This window comes from Cololabis saira, chromosome 13 (genome assembly GCF_033807715.1).
Source record: "Cololabis saira isolate AMF1-May2022 chromosome 13, fColSai1.1, whole genome shotgun sequence".
In the NCBI taxonomy this organism is placed as follows: domain Eukaryota; kingdom Metazoa; phylum Chordata; class Actinopteri; order Beloniformes; family Belonidae; genus Cololabis; species Cololabis saira.
In genome coordinates, this window is record NC_084599.1 from 5,894,079 (window position 1) to 5,917,300 (window position 23,222).

The window sequence follows — 23,222 nt, forward strand, 5'->3', positions numbered from 1 at the left end:
ATCACCTGTTAAGTACTGCGCTCCTGCAGGTCGCATCCTCTCTCTGGCATTGACCTGGAAAGGACCTGTGTCGGCTTGCTCCAGTTTGGCGTGCTCTGTTAGCTTGGTCTTGGCATGATTAGTGTGTGGTTGTTCACAAGTGTTGGCCGTGTCAGTTGGGTTGCAGCTGGAGGAGTTGTGGTGTCCCCTCTCTCTGCTGTTTTGCAGACTGGGACTGGATCTAGAGTGTTAAAGCTCTCTTTATCGCTGTGGAATCTGCAGAAGTTTTCTCTCCTCCTGCGCTCCTAGGATCCACTGCACAGCTTATTGCTGTCCATCACAGCCATCCAAGTCAAACCTCCGCGGCCTCCAGCCTTGGTGCAGCCGCTTCGTTTTCACTCCGTTTTCACTCTCACTTCCACGCTATTGTTTTAATTCTGGTTGCGGCTCTCCACGCATCAGACGGAAGCCCCACCGCAATTGTGTTTCTTTGTTTGTTGGTTTATTTCTTTTTGTTTATTTTTGGCTAATTATTCATTTGCTTTCTGGTTCCTCCTTGGGCCAGCTGTTTAGAGCATTTTTCTTTGTTTATTTATTTTCTTTTTTTTGAGTCACATCTGGTTGTTTAGTTTTTGGTTACATGTCTGATTTTGTTATTTAGCTATGGGTTGCCACCCATAGCTGAGTTACTATTTAAGTATTTCTGTTTACCTTAAAACAATTAATTTGTATTCTTTATGTTGGTCTGCATGTGGGTGTGAATGTTGTGAGAGTATTTTAGAATAGGCCATTTTAAATATTTGTATAAACCAACCCTTGAGTGTCACTTCCCCTAATTTTGTTTCTTTTCCCCCTGGACAGGAGCTGGGTAGTGCGTGGCAGACTCCCTGGTGGTGGTCCCCATCTCACATCCCTTAAGTTGCTGTGGCACGTGGTGGTTTGGTTTGTAGTGTTGTGTGTTTTAAGTTTCTTTAATCTGTCCGCCTCCCTGAGTTTGGCCCTGCTCCCCTTTTTTTGTTTATTTTTCCCCTTAAACTACTGTGGTTTTAGCAGACACTCGGGTTGAAAAGAACATGTTCATTTTAAACTATTGTTAAATAAAAGTAATTTATATATCTTTGGAAGTCCGTCTCATGTACTCTTTTTAACTTAGTGTAACGAATCTGTGTGACCTCATAGTAGACCGAGTCGAGTTTATTTCCTGGGGTGCAATTCCCCAGGTGGCGTTGTTGGACAATTTCCCCCTCTGCACTACGTCTCGCCACACACCATTACAATACTTATAGGCAACTAGTCATCATATCTCCTGCTCTCTGAAACACATGTTAATGCTCAATAGTACACATATATGCTTCTTTAATATATTTGCATTATACTAAGATTCATTCATTTTCAATGGCTTTTGTCCTTAATGGCTTTTTTCCCCCTTACATTACTTTTACTTTTATACTTTAAGTAGTTTTGAAACCAGTACTTTTATACTTTTACTTGAGTAAAAAACTTGAGTTGATACTTCAACTTCTACAGGAGTATTTTTAAACTCTAGTATCTATACTTCTACCTGAGTAATGAATGTGAATACTGAAGACAGCTCTGCTAGTGTAGAAAGCAAAGTAGGGGGTGTATTGGGATTGGCCAAGTCACCGTTGGATCCAGACCCTAGTGGTCAGTGGGGGACGTGCAGGTTACCGGCTGGTTGTTGCTCCAGGATTCCAGAGGGGGGCGCTGTTGCGTCCAGACCGTTCTGCCGAACTCCACTACACGACAGAAGAGGAAGAGCGAGTAGCGAGTTCGTGATTAGCCGCTTGTTAGCCCTCCGACCCGCAGCTGAAGTTCGAAGACAACAGGTAAGATCCACAGGTCGAGCTTCCCGGGGAAGGGTTTATATTGTCCATGAGGGCAGTGCTTTTACTGAGCCGTAACAGGCCTATCTGGGCTGTCAAGACGCCACCGATCACAACCAACAAGTCACGCCAGACTTCCTTTCTGAATCACGCAAGTAAACAGAAACTGCCTCTGATCGAGTCTGGAGTTCTCTGGGACTAATGTTCCCTACATGTGTTGAGCTCGCAGGACCCGGCCTCTCGTTCGGCGTATGTTACATCCATCACCGAACTCTTGAATTTAAGTGATTACAGTTTTAAGTCTTGTAGTCTCTTCTTAGCATGGTTGACAGGCTAAGCTAAAGGCTAGCCCTTGTGTCTGGTTTAGAGGCTCTTCACGTGGAACATGGCTGGTTATAAAACCAGTCAGAGCTCATTTACATTCACATGAAACTTGTCGACTATACTGAACCATCCACAAGCCGCCATGGGGGAAGACGTGGCGGATCTGCAGCGAGCTGGAGCTGCTGGAACATTCCAGAGCTAATGTCAGTGTGACTGTGCTGAGTGTGACGTAGGCACGTCAACAGTCCGCCATCTTGGGAGGGGCAAGACGGGCCAGTCATTAACATAAAACCACTGATAAACTAAAGCAACTCCTGAGTTTGGGCAAGACGGGCCAGTCATTAACATAAAACCACTAATAAACTAAAGAAACTCCTGAGTTTGGGCAAGACGGGCCAGTCATTAACATAAAACCACTGATAAACTAAAGAAACTCCTGAGTTTGGGCAAGACGGGCCAGTCATTAAGATAAAACCACTAATAAACTAAAGAAACTCCTGAGTTTGGTAGCTATCACTCACAGTCATTAACATTATGACTAACATTAACAGTCATTAAGATAAAACCACTGATAAACTAAAGCAACTCCTGAGTTTGGGCAAGACGGGCCAGTCATTAACATAAAACCACTTCTTAAACTAAAGAAACTCCTGAGTTTGGGCAAGACGGGCCAATCATTAACATAAAACCACTTCTTAAACTAAAGAAACTCCTGAGTTTGGTAGCTATCACTCACACATTTTAAAGTTTATAAGATCAACATTTGAGTTTCACTCAAATTTACAAGTTACATTGGAAGTTACCAGACAAAAAGAAAGTCCAGAGTGCTCAGAAGGTTCATCTAAATCATGTGATGAAGGTGCTCTTTGGTGGGAAAAAGGATGTCAAAAAAAGGAAGAAAATCCAAGGCACTCTCCTTCAAATATAAAAAGCCTTTATTTGAAATGGCTATTTCATGTAGAAGATTAAAAGATTGGGCTACAGCCCACGTGTTTGGGCCACAGCTTCCTCAGGGGGGAACACTCAACACATTGATTCTCCTTAAATGTGATGATTGAAATCACCTGGGCAGGTGGGAGGACAAATGGAAACAAGAGAAATAACAGATAATGACCAATAAATGGCTCCACCAACTGTTAAACAATTAAATACTGGAAATAGGATAAGAAAGAACACTATCTGTAATGAAAAAAAGTTACAAAAAAGGACTGAAATCAATGTGTTCATTTAAACCTGGATAGATAGTGGCTTTCATTTGGTAAATATAAAAGGTCTCTCTCTGCAGAAGTAATTAGAGTCCGTCACCTGTCTGTTATTTTCTCATTTCAAAGTTTAAATCACAATTATTCACCAATAGTAAAGTTTATAAACTCGTAATGGAAATTAGGTTCTTACCAAATTTGTTCGTTTATAAGGTCTGGGTCTGTTTTGTTTTTTTTCTTGTCAAGAAAATTTGTTTTTATCCTGCAAATGTTTTGATTTTTGATCTTTATTTTCTGTTATATTTTTTCATTTGACCAATTTTTTTCCTTTTTATATGTGTAAAATTAAAGTAATAAAACCATTTCTTCCAAAGTTGTGCATTTTTAAAGTTGAACCTTCGGAAAATGTATTTTTCACTTTTTCTATTAATTGATTTTTTTGTCACAGTTTGAATTTTACAAGTCACAAATTGAGTTAAACGTTTTGCGTTTTTATAAATTTCAAGATTTATTTATTTACAAATGAGCAAGGTCAAAACAGAATTACACAATTTTCATGCAAATTTGCAACCTAAGAAAGTAAAATTCTGTTTTCATTTCAGTCTTTAAAATTTATTGTTATATTTTGAGTTTTTCAATTTAAAACTTTTTTTAATGAATTTTCCCAGCTCAGTTATTTTAGTTAGTTGTCTTAGCGCAGCTCACCCAAACAGAATCTACGTGATGTAACTAGGTTCATTTAGCCAACTAAACTAAACTTCAAAAAAGTTTGAATTTTGAGTCACAAATTTCAACTGTTTTCCTCATAAAGTTTTGATATGTTTCCTTCCCAAAATTTGCAAGTTCATAAAGTCCCAATTTCTTAGTTTTTACCTGGTCATTTGCAGCTTTCAAAGTGTTTTTAAAGTTTTCTGTTTTTTTTTGCTGATGTTAAAGGGTTTAAACTGCGCTGCTGCACCGGAGTTTTATAAAACGGGTTCCCCAGAACGCAGAGTCGACCCAGAACCTGTGTTCTGGAGCAGCTGAACCTGTGAGTAACCAGGTTTTTAATCCGACGTCTGTTGCAGGAGCGTCTACCTCCCTGAACGCCGAGGTCCCAACCTCCGTCGCCATGACAGACAACAAGCGCCTCGCCTTCTCCATCATCCGGTTCCTCCACGATCAGCTGCATTCGGGGAATCTGTCCTCAGACGCTCAGGAGAGTCTGGAAGGTGAGTCCGCCAGCACCCTCCAGGAGCTGCTTTCCCTCTCGGCTTTTTCTACTTCCTGTTGATCAGATCTCCTCCCTCTTCAGTTGCTGTTCAGTGTCTAGAGACGGCGTTTGAAGTCTCCACCGATGACCAGACTCTCGCAGTTCCCCTGACGTTACCAGAGATCTTTTCTTCGGCTACAGCTCAGGTAGACGTTGTGAACAGTCGATTTGTTTCATTCCAGTATCTAAGAATATCCAGTCGGGCACATCTGTGGGCAGCAAACATTTGATGGTGCCCCTTGGGTCCTGCCCGAGGACCCCAGTCTCTTTAAGTTACAACACTAGGTGGGATTCATTCAGAGTATGTTCAGTGTAGAACCAGTAAAACCAGCTGAGTGCAGCTCCGGCAGGTGAGGTTTCTCCACCTCAACAGTATCTACTTTTAAACGTTTATTTCTTATCACACGGAGAGGGGACCGGACTAGAGGGCTGCTTTGGGGTTGGGACCGGGATGTAGCCTAGCGACAAGAGGGAAATCAATGAGGTGGAAAAGAACCTCAAACAAGGTCTTTACAAAACAAAGACGAAGCAAGACAAGTCAGATGTTTGGAGAAACTGCGTTTAGTGTCTGTGGAGCATCTTGGAAGAGAGACGAGGGATTTGAACCAGCAGTCGGTCAGCAGCATTCTCTTCCTCCACAGATATGTGGCAAAGTAATGGCAAAGCAATTAATTTGTTAAATTAATTTGTTTCATTCGTTAACTTTCTTTATTGTTATTTATTAGAGTTATTTGAGCCACTCACAGCTACTCTCGTTGCTGTAACCTCAACCACATAATTGATGCGCGAAAGGAAAAATAGCTTGTGTGATGACAATGATGGATTTGCATCTAACTTTCAGTCAGGTTTCCTATGAACTGTCAATTATCCATCAAGCTCCACAATGATCATGTTCACATTAAATCAGATAGATTTGTCTGGACATTTCTCATGCAGGACGGGAGAAGACTCTAAATCAATGCTTCTCTATTATTGTGTGGCATGAATTCTCCGAGTTTAGCGGGTGCGGGCGGGAGTGGATATAAACACTGGGAGCGGGCGGGAGTGGTCAGAAATTCAGCCAGAGCCGGATGAAGAAAACAGTCCCGCGCAGGGCTCTAAACTGGACCATCAGTTACATTAGGGTGTGCCATTCTGTTCAGACTCTTTAAAACGAACAACAAACTCTTAACCTGGATCCTGACCTGGCCGAGAAGTGATCGCACCAATATTTCCTCTTCTGGGCAGTTTATAAATGGCGGCATGGAAGTGGATCAATCCCAAACTAAAGAGTTGTAATAATCCAGTCGACTGGTAGCAAAGACATGAATAACTCCCGAGGTCGCTAGAATGAATCTAGACCTTTACCCTACTGAGAAGCTGTAGATTGAAACCGTTTTAATCAATGAGCCTGTCTGTTAGTCAAAATTAAAGCCAGAGTCAAAATTCACATCAAGATTTCTCACAAACTGCTTCCAGTACCTGCATATGGGGCCAGTTACACCGCCACCACCATCTAAAATGTTTCACTGACCAAAAACAATAGTTTCTGTCTGGTTCTTGTTCAAATTTAGTACATTTCTCTCCAACCACAAGTTTAATTCCTTTACTCATTAGCCGAGCCACCTCATCTGAGGGTCTTCAGAATCGATTATCAAGATTTGATTCGATTCCCATATCGATTTGGGTTAGTGTTATTAAAACAGTTTTTTGAGCTGTTGCCTGAATGATATTATTCGACATATTAATACTAGTATTATATTGAGATTCAAGAGCAAGTATTGCAGCTAATGATGCTGTAAGGACCAATCAGCTCCCAGAATGCTGATAGAACTGCTTTCAGAAACATCGTGGGTCAGAATTACCAAACAGATCCAGGGAGGAAACAGAGACGGATGAAATCGCTTTTATTTTTTCCCACGTTCCGTTTAAATTTTTTCAATTTTCAGTCTTTTTTGGTTTAACATTTTTGAGAATTTGGTTTTTAGCATTTTATGCAAATGTAACCCCAAGACAGTATATAAAGTTATGAAATATAGACAATTTATGCAACTATAACTGAAAACTTTAATGTTTTCATACCTTTAAACATATTTAAAGGCAAAAACATGGCACTAGTTATTCTCGTGTCCAACAAAACATTCTTTTTGGGGCATAAACAAAAAAATACTAAAAATGAGAATCGATTTAGAATCGGAAAATCAATTTTTTTTTCAACACAGGCCTACCCACTGGGGCGGGATCTAATCCCCAACCTGGAGAGGATTTTGAGGCACTGATTGTCATCCCAGCAGCGAACCTCTCCAGTGAGAGTTGCAGGTTGTGGTCTGATGGAGGCGACAGAACCACATCATCTGCAAAAAGCAGAGACCCAATCCCCAGGTCGCCTCACCATGTCCTTAACGAACATAATCGGTGACTGAGGGCAGCCACGGCGGGGTCTCACCCCTGATCCTGATGCTAGATTAAAAAGGGAACAGAAAACCCTCCCCTCATGGATGTGTTACGTGTGATCAGCTGAAGATGTGCAGCACGTGTTGATGTTTTTGTTGGTGGTTTTTATTCCTCCAGGACCTGGTCTCTGATTCGCTGTCTGTTCTGCAGTTTTCAGAACAATCGCAGGTCAACAACAACTCCACCCTGAACTCTCCGACGGAGGAGCAGCGAGCCGAGGCGGAGATGCTGAAGAGCGACGGTGAGTTGAGCCACCTCCTCCCCTCCCGGGTACCGGGGACGGTTGACACGGGCCCATCGAGCCGTGATGGAGCGTGCTGAACACAAACACGTTCTAACACCATTTCCACTAGGGCTGTAACAATAAATCATGCCACGAAATTTTGCGATACAAAAACGTCACGATACGTGTCGTGGAGGTGACAAACTGTATCGCGATATTGGTTTATTAATATTAATCTATTGTGTTGAATAGTAACGCGCATCCGACCACGCCTCGACCCGCGGACCAAAATCTTCCTCCGCTCAGAAGAAACTAGTACCGTTTTGGTCCCGATCACGGGACTCTTGCAGGTTTTTGAGCTCTGAACTTTTACTGATGTAAGGCTGGTGTAGAGTTAAGCCTTACCTTATTAAATTAAACCTTTTTGGGGTCGTGAGTAGGATAAACACGGGGAAACTTCTGCTGAGTTCCAGTGTACTTTAATGTCCCTCAACAGTGTAGGATTTTAGAACATCAACACAGCATCTAGTGCCGTACTGTGGCGTATCACTCCGCCCAATCTAAAACAGACTAATCACTACAGATAAACTGACTAGTGTCATTATAGTCCCTGATTTACATCACAATATAAAGAATAGATTTATAAAATAATGAAATAACCTTCTTAACAAAAATAAATCTCCTCTTACACTTATAAGGTGAGCATGAATCAATCTTTTTTATGATGTAAAATTGTATGTTTTTATTTACTTTTATTTTTTTATTTAATTTTAGTTGTTAAATTTCTGGAAAAGGAAAAAAGTCAAATCATACATGAGAGAAACTATTCAGTTTGTGGGTAAATATTTGTACTTGTATGAAACTGAAGATCATAATGCAAACCTGACATTTACTTTTAGTTCAGTTTGTGGAAAATGGTTGTCCTGGCTTTCTCTTTAAAACTTAAACAGTTATAAAGCATTACAAACTGGAACAATAGGGCAGACGCACAGTATTGTTTTGTATTTTGTGTCTTTCAAATAAAAGACAATTTTTTCCAGTCAAATGTTCCTCATTCAAGGTTGTTAAAATAATACTGCTATAATATCGTATCGTTATCGTTATCGTGACCAATATCGTGTATCGTACCGTATCGTGAGATTAGTGTATCGTTACACCCCTAATTTCCACCGACACAAAACACAAATCCAACACCAAGCAGCTCAAATATCATCGTAAAAAGATGAGAACGTGGTGTCTGAGGATTCATGCTCGCTGGACTGAAAACCCCTCACCCACACCTCTGGACCTGCAGTAATTCTCCAGTTACATACGTGTTTAGTTCATCATTCATGGAAAAGTGGAGTCTGTTTTACCGTTAATTTCCAGGCATTGATCCAGGAAGTGGCGTTGAGGCGTTGCGTAGTAGTTAACAATTGCCTTTTGTTAAACATTAACTTTGAATATTGATTTTAAAAGCATCTGATCAGACACTCAACAATCTGGAAATATCGGCCTAAATGTAACGATACATGTAACGAGAGTTTTTGTTGACGTTTCAAGGTTTTGTTGTCAGAGTTGTCATCATTCCTCTTCTGCTGATCTGAGCTTCTTGTTTTAAATGTGAAGCTTAATGTTGATTAATTTCTGAATGTTTATCAACTAAAAATATGATACAGTCGTAAAGCTGTGATTATAATCTCACACCACGTACCGTTAAAACGACGCCAGTTTACTGAACAAGTTAATCTGTGGTGGAATCTTCTCTTCCTTTTGATTGGATAAGGATCAGTGCAGGAGCTGTGCACTGATTGAAGCTTCAATAGAGGTGTCAAGCACACAAGTGCAGTGGTTCCTAAGATGCACGGACAGAAACAAAGGGGGAAAATGCTTTGGATTTTTGTCTGAGTGATCACTCTCACATCGTTGCAGTTTGTGGAGTCTTGGGTTCAAACTGGTAGAGTCGTGCTTGTGGCGTGAAGCAGCTGATCAGTGTTTAAAAACCTGTAGACAGAAATGTCCGGTCTGGGTTTAAGACTAGTCCTTGGTAGAAGCGATTTCCCTTGAGTGGCCTTCTTAAAAATCTCTTAAAGTGAATGTTGAGAACGGCATTCAAAAGCTTTAAAAACTAACATTTGAATGAGACCCAACATCTTATCATTCCTTTTATAAGTTATAGAACGAATGTCCGTCACGCTCACTGTTGGACGACTAAATCGGTGTCTGTGTTGGGTCTCCTCTGCAGGAAATGACCAGATGAAGGTGGAGAACTTTGCAGCGGCGGTGGAGTTTTACTCAAAGGCCATCGCCCTCAACCCTCGGAACGCCGTCTACTACTGCAACAGGTCAGTCAGGTGACCGGAGCGACATGCTGCATCCCTCCAGACCACGTGTCTGCTAAACGTCCTTAACTTTGTTAAACTGAGCCTGAACTATCAGCCAACTTCTTCTGGTTGTGTCTTGTGGTTGGATCTTAGTGTCGGGAAGCCACGACCTCAGGTGACCAGTGATCACGTTTCTCACCATGATGATATTTATTCAACAAAAGGGGAACATACAAGCACCCCTTACAGCATCTAGGGGATTTAAAGGTCCCAGCCAGGTGTTGCTGATGTCGCTGATCAACAGCAGCCCTGCAGACCTCGAGGAAAGAGGTCTGCAACAAACACTTGTGTTAACATCACCAACGGTCTTAGAGCAACAGCTGTTGCTGCGCATACATCTGGAAAGGTTTACTAAACACATGTCCAAACTTGGAATACAGTAATCCCTGGTTTTTTGCGGGGGTTACGATCCAAAAAGAACCTGTGATAAGTGAAATCTGCGAAGTAGCAACCTTTTTTTTTTTTTTTTTAACAATTATTATACAAGGCTTCCAATTGCGGAGATCAGCCCCACCGTGACCTGATTAATTAGATTTGAACGGGAGAAAATGAAAATGATTATGAAAAAAGATACAATAAGTACAGTAGGACAAATTGTGACGCGTATTTCACTGCTCTTCTGATGCTGCATCCTGACTTTACTCCGCTCTGTAGTGTCTTTTTCTTCTAAATCCGCGGTGCAGGGGTGTTTTTTCCAGAGAAGAACATAGTTATGGGTCGTTGTTGCTCTTTTTTATTCTGGGCAAAAAGATTGTTATAAACCGACACCATGGATTATATCTGAGACTGTAATGAACGATTCATCAAACGGTCCTGTTCTTGAGCTGCTGCTGAAGCTCATTGGCCGTTCTCAGCATTGTTGCTAAGTAACCAACGTTATTGACACAGGAAGTGAAGAAGCGGGGAGACTGTTTAGCCAATCAGAATGCAGAACACGATGCACAATGTAAATCCGTGAAGCAGCGAGACGTGAAAGGTGAAGCGCGTTATAGCCAGGGATTACTGTATTCAAAAATCCTGAAAAAATAAAATAAAAAATTGAAAAGTTCAGTCTCCACCATGATAAAGATTGTTCAAAAGTGGTAAAACACTCAGGTCTATTGTCAGTCTTCCTCCTCTGCTGGGACCGTTCAGCAGTGGACGTCCCAGAAAATCCGCTGTTCCAGGCTCAGAGCAAGGAAACCCCAGGAGCTCCGGGTCAGAGCCAAGGGGCCTCCCTGAGCAAGCAGGATGCTCAGGTCCCTGACGGCACAGTTGGAAGACTGGGCATGTTTGTCTGGAAGAGTTTCCAGGAGAAAACGACAAGGAAGCACAACGGAGATTGACCAAACTGCATCTAAAGAAACCACCAGGGTTCTGGGACCGAGTCCCCTGGACAGATGAGACCACAGTGTGGATGTTGGGTCTCAACGTCCACAAGCACGTTTGGAGAGAACCAAACTCATCATTTCACCAGATACAGCTCATATCTACTGTCAAGCACGGTGGGGGAGGGGTGGTGGTCTGGGACGGGGACCCCCATCACTCTTTGGTCCATGAACTCCTCTGTAGACCAGAGTCCTCTATAGACTTGGTACCTGACTGAACTTTTATCTTGATTGTGTTTCAGGGCGGCGGCCAATAGCAAACTGGGCAACTACGCCGGCGCCGTACAGGACTGCGAACAGGCCATCAGCATCGACCCAAACTACAGCAAAGCATACGGACGGATGGGGTAAGCCCCGGCGCTGTGCGTGGAAGCATGACCATCTGCGAGGACCGTGTCCATACCGCAAACATACGCAGCATAAACCCAAGCTTTTTAAACGCTTAATATCTCTAGCAAGGGAGAAACTTGATACGAGGCGAGTTGGATAAATGACTATGGAAATCAATGTAGTGGAAAAGAACCTCAAACAAGGTCTTTACAAAACAAAGACAAAGCAAGGCTAGTCAGATATTTGGAGAAACTGCGTTTAGTGTCTGTGGAGCATCTTGGAAGAGAGACGTGGGATTGGAACCTCAGTCGGTCAGCAACATTCTCTTCCTCCACAGATATGTAATGGCCAAGTGATTCATTTGTTAAATTAATTCATTTCATTCGTTCACTTTGTCTGTTTTATGTTATTAGTGTTATTTGAGCCACTCACAGCTACTCTTGTCTCTATAACCTCAATCACATAATTGATGCGTGAAAGGTGAAATAGCTTGCGATGATGACAGTGATGGATTTGCATCTAACTTTCGGTCAGGTGACCTATGAACTGTCAATTATCCATCAAGCTCCACAATGATGTTAAGTAACGGTTAACATTAAATCATATAGATTTGTCTGGGACATTTCTCTTGCGGGACGGGAAAAGACACAAAATCCATGCATCTCTATTATTGTGCAGCATGAATTCTCAGAGTTTTGCGGGAGTGGAACACACAGGTGCGGGTGGTAATGGTCAGAAATTCAGCGGGATGAAGAAAACAGTCCCGCGCAGGGCTCTATTGCAGAGTTTCCTGGCAGCTTCATCACACACCCATTATCTAGAACCGTATTCCCAGTAGATCTGAGGCGCCGTCCCCCGAGGCCCACTGGTACAGCTGGATACTAGAACATGGCAACGTTATTTGCAGCAGCTCTAAATCAAAAACAAGCCGGTTGTGGAGACTGGAACAGGTGTTGTCAAGGTGACGGCTCACCCGCGTCTCTCTTTCAGCTTGGCTCTGGCCAGCCTCAACAAACACACAGAAGCAGTGAGCTACTACAAGAAAGCTCTGGAGCTGGACCCCGACAACGACACCTACAAGGCCAACCTTAAGATCGCCGAGGAGAAGATGGAGACGTCCAGTCCGGTGAGAGCGGGGCGGAGCAGGGGGCCAGGCCGTTTCCTGGGGGGTGAATGATTACATGATGAGCTGTGTTTCCTCTCAGACTGCAGGAATGGGAGGAGTGGACCTGGCTGGATTACTGAGTAACCCCGGCTTCATGAACATGGTGAGAGTCAAGTCCCGGCCTTCCTACACTTTTGTCTGGAATTCATATGAAAACGGGGACTAGTGGTACCTGATGAAATCCAGCTGGTTAGATGAAGCAGCTGCGTCATACATCCTGAAGGTGCATCACAGCAGGTTACATGTTGGGACAAAAGGGTCATTTTGTGAAATCTTCATCTTGCAGCATTGGTTCAAGGTTAGCTTGTATTATTTTAGCCAGAATGTTGCTCCACATGGTTCTAAAACCATAAAACAGTCTCACCGGACTGAGATCTGGCCGGAATAACGTGATCCTTCCGTACGTCCGGCCAGAGAAACCCCACCCTGTCTGGTGAAAAGAAGCGGCCTGCTCACTCCTCAGGTTAAGGAGGAGACCTGAGCTCAGTTAGACCCTCCTGAGGTTGGTAGAGGATGGCAATGCCCAGGACTGTCACTTAGGTATGAGCACTGGGTGATAAAATGGGGAAATAATCGGGTAAAAAAAAAAAAAGAAACAGAGGTGGTCAAGATGTCCAGGTCCTGTGGCTGAAAAAGCAGCCCAGACCACCATCCCCCCACCACCGTGCTTGACAGTGCCTATGAGATGTCTTTTGTGCAATGCTGTTTGGTTTTTGGGGCATTAAGACCAACCAACTCCACTTTGTTCTCATCTGTCCAGAGGACGTTGTTCCAGAAGTCCACTGGTTTGTTCAGATGCAGCTTTGTGGACTTCAGACGAGCCTCCTTTCCATTTTTAATTGCCACTTCTGCCCACGTTGTTTTCCTCTCTACAACCGTATTTTTGTTGATGATGACTCTGAAAGTTGGTTTTTATTCTGAAAGGTTATTTGCCTGATACTATTATCATTAGAATTATAATTAGGGCCCGAGCACTTACAGTGCGAAGGCCCTATTGTATCTGTAGGAATTTTTATTGTTGTCGTTATTCTTATTTTCCTTCTTCTGACGAAAGGAGGGCCTTTTTGCCCCCCTAAACGTGCCCCAAAAGTCACCAAATTTTGCACCCAAGCCAGGGCTGGCGAAAAATTTGATATTTAATGGTTTACATTAATGGGCAGCAGCGCCCCCTAGAAAACTTTGTGCCTCAAGCCCCACAATACGGTTTGACGTACATGCACGAAAATCGGTACACCCCTGTATCATGTCGCAGCTTAAAGAAAAGTCTCTTGGCGCCATGGCCGAAACCCAACAGGAAGTCGGCCATTTTGAATTAATCGTGTCATTTTGGCGAAATGTATGCCATTTCTTCAGCCGCTTCAGAGCCCGAACCGTAACGTGCACCCAGGTGTGTTATACATCAAAATGTGCGTCTCCATCCTGCAACGATGCGCATTACTTTTCTCAGTCAAAAGCGTTTGACTGAGTGGCGACGCTAAATCCCAAAAAGCGCGCCCCCCCCATCATCTGATTGGTCCATATTTGATAGTTCCTACTTTCTGCCATAACTTTTGAACGGTTTGGTATAGAGAGTCATGGGTGGTGTCATCAGACTCGGTTTTGAGTATTTGACCTTCATTGGCATGAATTAGCCCCGCCCCTTTTTCTGATTGGTCGATATTTGGTAGTTCCTACTTTCTGCCATAACTTTTGAATGGTTTGGTATAGAGAGTCGTGGGTGGTTTCCACTAAATGTCCAGGCCTGAAGAATCTACATGCAAGTCATACAAGCTTCCACTGCAGCCTGAACGTGCACAAGGGTGCGAAGGCCCGTTCATCGCTGCTTGCAGCTTTCATTTTTTATGTATTTACACACACAAAAGGATTAAAAGAGGGGTTTCTATCATTTGTACACGGTGGAAGATTCCTGTGCAATCTTTTAATTTGTGTCTTCCAGCTGTAACATATGTCTTTGTCTGCAGGCATCGTCTCTCATGAACAACCCTCAGGTTCAGCAGCTGTAAGTCCGTCTATCAGTTATTCATTTTTTTTCCCTCTCTGGTTTTCCGCTGGTTTAATGTCTATCTCCTCCATGTCTCCCAGCATGTCAGGAATGATGTCCGGAGCCTATGGCGGGATGCCCGGCGGGATGCCCGGCGGGATGCCCGGCGGGATGCCAGGCGGGATGCCCGGCGGGATGCCCGGCGGAATGCCCGGCGGGATGCCAGGCGGGATGCCCGGTGGGATGCCAGGAGGGATGCCTGGTGGGATGCCTGGTGGGATGCCTGGTGGGATGCCTGGTGGGATGCCTGGTGGGATGCCAGGTGGGATGGGAGCTGGAACGGGAGCTGGAACGGGAGTCGGGACGGCCGGCGGGACGGCAGGCGGCACGGCGGGTGGGATGGTGGGTGGAGGAGGTGCTGCGCCCGGCGCTCCAGGAGCTGCAGATCTGTCAGGACTTATCCAGGCGTACGTACTTGAGCACCGTTATTGACTTTAGCTGCTGGTTGGTTTGGTATTTGCCCGTGACGGATGTTGGTGTCGTTTTTTGTTGTAGAGGTCAACAGTTCGCCCAACAGATGCAGCAGCAGAACCCAGAACTCATTGAACAGCTGAGGAGTCAAATCCGCAACCGAACACCCAGCGCCGGGAACGAGGAGCAGCCATGATGTTCGCAAAGGTTGGTGCACACAATCCATTTGGTCAGAACATTCTATTCAACATAGAACTTGATTGTTTAAAAACACAATTTATCAAAGAGTAAGATAATAGGACTCCAGCACTGATCCCTGGGGAACTCCAGACACTTGAGACCCAGGGTGCAGCAGCGGCTGTCAATCACAGCCAGTCTGGTTAATGACAGTGGTCCTTCAGAGGCACCACAGTGAAGTTAAGAAGTCACTGTTCTCTAACTTAAGGGTTGCGCCTGTTCTGGCGCTCTGCAGCTGAAATAAGTCATTTTCCAGCCATCCGATGGAGGTGACAGAAGGTCGAACTTGATAATGCTGCAAAGAATCCAGTGTTTTTTCAAAATTAAACTCCACAAACGGGCTCCGACTTGAACATGGACATTACGTTAACCTGCTTCTTTCTAAGGTTCTTCAGTTTGTTCATGACCCAAGCTTCATTTCTTGCAAAGCTTTGATGGATTATATCAGAATCAGAATCAGAAAAAGCTTTATTGCCAGGTCAGACATAAATCAGACGAGAGAACTTGACTCCGGTTTACACCGATGGCACCATTAATACGGACGCCATTTTTTAGAGGAAGGATGACACTGGGATGGAGGGAGGAGGGAAAAAAAGGCATCTTCACACTGTGTATTGATACGTAGTGTCAAGGTGCCAAAAAACACCTCAGCACAGAAAAGCAACATACACACAACAACACAACATCATAGCTTGGGGGCACAGTTCATCCAAGTGAGGGCCGCGGCAGCGTGGCGCTCGAACTCGAAGTCCGTGTCAGGGGGGCTGATAAGAGGGGAGCCAGGGAAGGCGTTGGATGGGCGGGGGGGGTGAGTCAGTGAGTCAGTGAGTGTGTGTGTGCGATAAGTCCGTGAACCTTCGCCCAGAGCTGCTCTCAGCCAAATTGTCCTTGATGTTATCAGGCAGCTCGGTACAGTTCTGGGAGGGAGATCCGCAGGTGTTCGTGGAAGGGGAGGGTTAAGTGGGGGGCAGTCGTCTTGTTTACATTCCTCCAGGGAGATTGTGACCGGAGAGGCCTGCCAAGCCGCTCTGTCAAGGGCAAATTATAGAATTAACAATTTCTTGAAAGCAGGTAGCCCAGTAATTTTCCGTCTGCCTTATAGTCTCTGGTTCATCAATGGCAATTCCAATCAGACAAATTTGTGATCAATTCCCGCCAAGCCGAGTACCCAGCTTCTCCAAGGTCTTCTCCATCTTGCTAATGAGCTCGAAGACCGCGGCCCTGCTCTAGAGTTTGAGTGCGGATCCCCGTGCTTATTCCTTCAGCAACGTCGGGCAGCTCAGAGAGGGCCAGAACGGCTGTCGCCGACTTACGAGATTGTCGATAGGCCAGGAAAATCCCCACTCCAATTAGAAGAAATCCTGCTATCATAAATCCAATTATGAAGGCGTCTTCAACGTCCTCGACGGTCAAGATCTTGAGGCACAACGGCTTACAATTTTTGTAGGAATCCATTGTGTAACCAGCAAAAAAAAGTTCCGTCGGGGCAGGAGGGCTCCCTAACCCCCTGACTTCTCGTTGCAAAAATTTGGTCAATTGTGCTGAGGGACCAGTTAATCAATTCCATGATTGTAGAGTTTTCGGAGGAGTGGAAATGAGAGGCTCTGAGTCAAGACAGACAAAAGCAGGCAGGGAAGGTTGATAAGGGAGAGGAGTAGAAAAAGCGTCCGCCTCCGCTGAGAGCCTGAAGAAGAGCTAGTAACGGTATTCAATAAATCTATTCACAATCTATCACCTCTAAAATCTAGTATGACACAGAGGAGAACTGAATGTGTGTTTTGTAATGTTAAATTCTGTATCATATTTCCAGATGTGTCATGATGGTCTTGGTGTTGACATATTTACGTGAAGCTATGTCGGGTTTATGTTGCATTTAGCATCACTCTTGTAAAGTTTGGTACCGTTGGCCCACATTGTAGAACATCGCACCCATAACTCCATGTTTACACATGGATAGATTCAAGACGCACATGTAAGCCAGCCATCAGCCAAATAAATATGAACCCAGTTAAGTGCCAGTACCAAAAATTAACACTACTTGGTACCAGTTTCTATCTGAGGTTTGGTGGTATAATTTTTAGGACTTCTTAAAACGACAATCTTTCTTTGGGAATAAAAGAAAACGTACTGGAAATCAGGAAAATTAGAGGTTATTATAAAATATAACTATACAGCTATACAATATGACTTGATGCACATGGTGGTAAACTAAAATGTAAAAGCACCCCAGTATTGATCCCTGAAGAATTCCAATTCAATTTTATTTCTATAGCGTCTATTACAGCAGAAGTGGTCTCTGGGATCTTTCCAGAGACCCAGAACATAAACCCCTGAGCAATTATTACACAAACATAACATAAACAGTGGCAAGAAAAACTCCCCTTTAGGAGGGAAGAAACCTGGACCAGGACCTGGATCATAAGGGGGTAGAAACCTGGACCAGGACCTGGATCATAAGGGGGAACCTCTTGCTGGAGAACAGACAGAGAGAATGAAGAACAGAGAAAGGAGAAAAACAGACCCATGGCATGTCCAATAACATTATATTCCAAACATCATATAATGTAATTAGACATAAAAACTGAGGTTGCAGAGTTTTGGGAATTCTTAATGTTGGAAACTTTCCATGGGAATTAACTGGAAACTGGAGCTTAAAACAGAATGTAACTTCTCATCAGTTCGAGACGATGATGCACGTAGTGATAAAATAGTGTAATGATATTGAATTCAATTCAATTCAATTTTATTTATATAGCGTCTAATACAACAGAGTTGTCTCTAGACGCTTTACAGAGACCCATACCCAGAACATAAACCCCCGAGCAGTTATTACATAAACAATGGCAGGTAAAAACTCCCCTAGTGGGAGAAAAACCTTAAGCCAAACAGTGGCAAGGAAAAACTCCCCTTTAGGAGGGAAGAAACCTTGAGCAGGACCAGGCTCGTAAGGGGGGACCCTCCTGCCGAGGGCCAGATTGGTGGGTCAGGGACGGCAACAGCACAGCAGGCAGGTGGAAGCAGCAACGGGATGACCGGGGGTGGGGACCGCAGGCCAGCACGCAGCTCCCGAAGCTCCGGCCCAATCAGCAAGTCCCAGGTTGGGGTGCAGGGTCAGGGAAAGACTTGTGCTCCGTAATGCAAGCTACAAGCCACCCACGACCACCTGCAGGTTCCGGTGTCCCCCAATATTGGTATTGGGGGACGATACTGATGGAAATTCGCTGATTGAATGTTGGTAACGTCCACTTATTATGGTAAGATTATGTATTTATAACTCATTTGAAGGATTGGACACCGTGAATATATATTTTTTTGTTTTTTGTTTTTCTATGTCGGGTATTCAGTTAGAACTCAGCAAAGAACTTCCAGCACCCTATAATCAGAACCTTTTTTATTGGTTATCCGGAGCTTTAGACCTGAATCTGATTTTGAAACTGAGAGCTCTGGAGCGTTGCAGCAGAGCTTGGTGTTGGTGTGTCTGATCCTTGGCGTTGTCCTTAGCTGACAACTTTTGTCACACCACTAATGGCACTTTTCCACTGGTACCTACTCAGCCCGACTCGCCTCGCCTCCACTCGGTTTGGTTCTTTTCCACCAGGGGTCTAACGTGTCGAGTAGATACTTTTTCTGTAACTACTCTGCAGAGGTTCTAAGCTGCTGAGTCGGCTGTATCTGACATCATCACACTACAGGCCACCGATTGGTCGGGGGGTTGGAGTCAGACGTCTGAGTCAGGAGGAAATCAGAGAAAGAGACTCTGACGGATTCTTGTTCATTTTATTCAACCAGCAATGGCAGCAAAAGTCTGTTTCTGATCCAACTCTGAGGTGCAGATGTTCATAAACCTGGTGCTGAGGAGAGAATTAAAAAGATCTAGACGGAGAAAAGGAACGACCAGATCTACCAGGAGCTCTGTCTCTTCATAGCTGCTCACGGCTCCAGATGACTTTTCAGCAGCGCAGAGACAAACAAACAAAAAAAAAAAAAAAGCGTTGCAGCTTGAAGCTTCTCTCACTCTCATTTTTTAACTTGATATTGAACACAAGTCACAGACCCAGCAGCACATCTATCATCTCCTCCAGGTTCTACATATTTAGGGGTAAATCCACAAAAGGATTGCGCGGCTTTTGCGGCCGCTAAACCGGTGCAAATGAGACAAAAAGAGAGCGTCTAATTCACAAAGCACCCGCAAAGGGCGAATTGCTCCACAAACTGCGCTGCCAAGCAAATAGTGGCAGTCTGCGCCGGTGCCATTTGCATGCATGTAAATTAGGTAATATTCATACATTCTATGCAAATAAGCCTCATTGCAAAAACCGTCTAATTCACAAAGGCCAGCACACGCAAAAATAGTGGAGCAAATACCGTCTTTTCGAAGCGTGTATTAACTGCGCGCAAACTCACTCCTCACTCCCCCTCTGTCTCTGTTTCTCTCTCTCTTCAATATCATTCAAGCCTGTGTGATACTGAATGATATTAAGGGTGAAATCTACAGTCAGACATGACTGTACACACTCAGATCAAGTGGGGTTGTGGACTTATCTCGGATTTAAAAATAAAAGTAACAGGACGGAGCTCAGGATTCATCCATACAGTAAGGGGCTGCTTTATTACAAACAATTCCACCATATTAACATATAAATCTAGAATGTGTGTGTTTAACAGCTGACCTGTAGGTGTGTGTAGCAAAACACAGAACATGAATTACCGTCAGATCCTTATCTGGGGCCTCATCTATAAAGCTTGCTTGCGCACAAAAAGGGCCTGAAAGATGCGGTGACGCGCACTGTACGGTGCGCGTCGCCGCGTAACCTACGCCGTATGCTCTGTGTCGATTTAACGCGGAACCATAAATCATCCTTGAGCAGCACTGAGGGAGGAGGGAGGGGGGGAACGGGGCTCTTCACACAGTGTCTTGATGATTTACAGGCTGAGCCTACCGTTAGTTCTTAAACTGTAAAAAAAAAAAAACTGGGGGGGGGGAGACAAAAGCATGAGTTTGACAAGTGGGGGGGCATGTCCCCCCTGTTCCCAGTGGAAATTGCGCCCTTGCGCCTCACAGCGTTTTATTTTCACTCGCTTTATTTTTTATTTCTGCAGTTTTCATTATGGACCAATGTGTGTGCTGAAATATGGAGAACACTGGAAACAGCTCCGCTCACTTACTCAGACAAGTGCAAATTGCACTCAGCTCCAAAACTTTATGGGCGTGTTTGCTCCGGTATATCATTAGAGCAAAATCTTTTGTGAATAGGACCTTAAAGCGGGCGCAATCTGTTCTTTGTGGATTTACCCCTTAGTGTTGTTGTCTTCTTCATTTAGATACACAATCAAATACATCACAGCAGCTTCACTGCAACCTCCTACTTCTGATCCAGGTGCTGATTGTTATGGTAAAGAAATCGGGCCCGAGTTGAGTAGAGTAGAGCCGACTAGGTGCCGAGTAGGTGCCATAAACAACCAATCAAATCCCTTCAGATACATGAGAGCCAGGTGATTCTCCTTTCAGCAGCGTCTGAGCCTCAGTTTCCCGTCTCTTTCAGGTTGGACGGGATCGGAGGAGGAAGAGGAGGAAGAGGAGGAAGAAGAGACGACGTCCCAACACTTTCCTCTCTGAGGTGGATGTACAAAGTGAAGGACCAGAAGGATTTTTTTTTTGTTTGTTTGTTTCTTCATCACTGAATAAGAGCTGCATGATGGAGGGCAAAGGAGACACTCCGCCCCCTTCTTGCAGCTCCGTGTGGTTTTAGGAAGATTCCAGCATCGACCCGCACACCAACAAGGTTCTCACAGGAACTTGATGTCGGATGTTCAGCAGCTCCACAAACTCCAGATGTTTTTGTTTCTTCTGAGAACGACAGCCCAACTTTGAATGCTTATTTCTGGTCCAGGTGTGGCTGGGTGGGTGTGAGTGTGTGTGCGTGCCTGTGTGTGTGCGTGCCTGTGTGTGTGTGTGTGTGTGTGTGTGTGTGTGTGTGTGTGTGTGTGTGTGTGTGTGTGTGTGTGTGTGTGTGTGTGTGTGTGTGTGTGGCCAGCAGGAGGCTGTTCATCACAGTTTAATTAAAAAGAACATCAACATTTTACCCTCCTGTCTGCTGATGGTCTTCTCTGCTGCTGATGACGTCTGTCTGATCTCGTTGCTGCCGCCAGCGTTCATGTTCGGAAGAAATTTGGAGGCAGCACCTGATCAAATCTGTCCAAACGTGTTCCAAGAGAAGTTAGTGCTGCCACTCAGTGGCCAAAAAAGAGAAAGTACTTCTTTTTTTTCTTTTTTTTGAAGCTTTGTTTTACCACAAACAATGAATTTCACGTGTATGTAGAGCTACATGGACTTTGCAGTTGCAGGAGGTTCCTGTAGATGCTGGAACCCCCCAAAGATCCAAGGCCAGCACCGGTACACAGCTCCCACGTAGAAATAAAAGAACCTGTCTTCCTTTGAATCCCCTGTAAATAAGAGCACGTTAACAACTCACTGTGAAGAACCTGAATAATGACTGAAATGCACCGTGACGGAGCCTGTAGATGGTGCTGGTTCTGTCCAATCAGAGAGCTGGACACATGAGCTTGTTGAGTGATGATGATTGATGAGGGAGGAGCTAAACTCCAACAGAGGGTCTCGTTTAAGCAGCAGTGATCAGGTTTATTTATTTTATTTTACCCAACATTGTATTCAATTGAAAAAAGGTAAAAGTCATAAAGGTGTCGGAGAACTTGTTGATGAATTCTGGACGTTTAAAAAAAAAAAAAAAAATCCATAGGACCCAGTTTTCTGAAGACGTTAACAAACATTTACATTCTCCTACAAAAATCTACATTCAAACGAGACGGCTGACATCAGCTCTATGCAAAGATGAAAGAATGAAGCCTTCAAAGAAAAGAAGAGTGTAGTTACACTGGAGCATGGAGGAGGCTCGATTCTGTTCTGGAGCTGCTGCTGCGTCTGGTACCGGGGTCTGGAATCTGTCCAGAGTCAGAAAGCTTGGTCTCAGTCACGGGTCATGGTCCTCCAACGTGATCACGACCCAACACACACAACTAGAACCAGCCAAGAACCACTCAGAACCAAACACTGGACTGTTCTGGAGTGTCCTAATACAAGTCCTGATCTGAATCCTGCTGGACATCTGTGGAAACATCTGGAACATCTGGAGAAGAAACAATTTTCGTTAATTATTGCTCAGGAAATTATTGTATATTATCATGTTTGTCAGTTTCAAGGGATTTCTTGGAGTTTTGATTAGGTATCCACAAATGTGTTCACGCGTGCACATCTCTACACTTCCTCCCCTTTCTAATCTTACCTTTTGTTCATAAATTACATTTATCAGTTAATACTTATATTGTACAATTTGACTGGCATGTTTACAATTTATTACACCTATTAATTTCCCTGTATGGTAAAATAAAACGGTAAAATTCAACCCCACCTCAGCAGCAGATGTCTCTCTCCATCTTGTTTTCACTTAGAAAATCCCAACAAGGTAGATTTAATGTTTCTTTATGTAGTTTATTACTCTTTTCCACTATTATATTAGATAATGTGGTACGTTTATTTATAAAGCACATTTAAAGTACCAGACAATTTAGTGTTTCACATTAAAGCTGAAAAATAAGCGTATAAAAGCGTAATAAAAAATTCAAGACATAAGTTAAAGAATAAAACAAATGAGATGAAAGAACTAAAGGTTGTAGTGCATTGTGGAAAATTACTGAAATGCAGCAGTAAATAAAAATGTTTTCAACCTCAATTTAGAACAACTGAGTTTCAGCAGCCCTGATGCATTCTGGGAGTTTGTTCCACAGGTGAAGAACATACAAGCTTAATGCTGCCTCATCGTGTCTGGTTCTAACCATAGATATATAGAAAAGCCTCTATGGTTCTAACTCTGGGTACCGGAGGTAGGCGTGAGGACCTGAGGGTCTCTGGAAAGCGCCTAGAGACAAATTCTGTTGTAATAGATGCTGTATAATAACATATAAATAAAATGGAATTGAATTGAATTTTAAGAAATGATCAGTGTGGCCCAGGAAGGATAATTCAGAGATTTTTG

The 23,222-nt window shown here is 43.8% G+C and overlaps 1 protein-coding gene across 2 annotated transcripts; it reads left to right on the plus strand.

The window, feature by feature from the left end:
* Positions 1 to 1,697: 1,697 nt before the first annotated feature.
* On the plus strand, positions 1,698 to 22,634 carry LOC133458021 (small glutamine-rich tetratricopeptide repeat-containing protein alpha-like). 2 transcript variants are annotated; one of them, XM_061737483.1, is made up of 12 exons: positions 1,698 to 1,826; positions 4,417 to 4,560; positions 4,644 to 4,747; positions 7,152 to 7,275; positions 9,482 to 9,581; positions 11,230 to 11,334; positions 12,308 to 12,443; positions 12,523 to 12,585; positions 14,444 to 14,481; positions 14,565 to 14,930; positions 15,019 to 15,141; positions 20,715 to 22,634. In XM_061737483.1, the coding sequence occupies exons 2-11, from the start codon at positions 4,461 to 4,463 to the stop codon at positions 15,128 to 15,130; spliced, it is 1,248 nt and encodes a 415-aa protein (XP_061593467.1). In that variant the 5' UTR covers positions 1,698 to 1,826; positions 4,417 to 4,460; the 3' UTR covers positions 15,131 to 15,141; positions 20,715 to 22,634. The 2 variants fall into 2 exon arrangements, with proteins under 2 accessions (XP_061593467.1, XP_061593468.1); XM_061737484.1 differs by having other exon boundaries at positions 7,185 to 7,275; positions 20,715 to 22,629.
* Positions 22,635 to 23,222: the final 588 nt, after the last annotated feature.

Coding starts and splice junctions, on each gene's coding strand:
- LOC133458021 (XM_061737483.1), top strand. CDS start 4,461: ATGACAGACAACAAGCGCCTCGCCTTCTCCATCATCCGGTTCCTCCAC. Junction 9,582..11,229: donor GCCGTCTACTACTGCAACAG/GTCAGTCAGGTG, acceptor ATTGTGTTTCAG/GGCGGCGGCCAATAGCAAAC. Junction 11,335..12,307: donor AAAGCATACGGACGGATGGG/GTAAGCCCCGGC, acceptor TCTCTCTTTCAG/CTTGGCTCTGGCCAGCCTCA.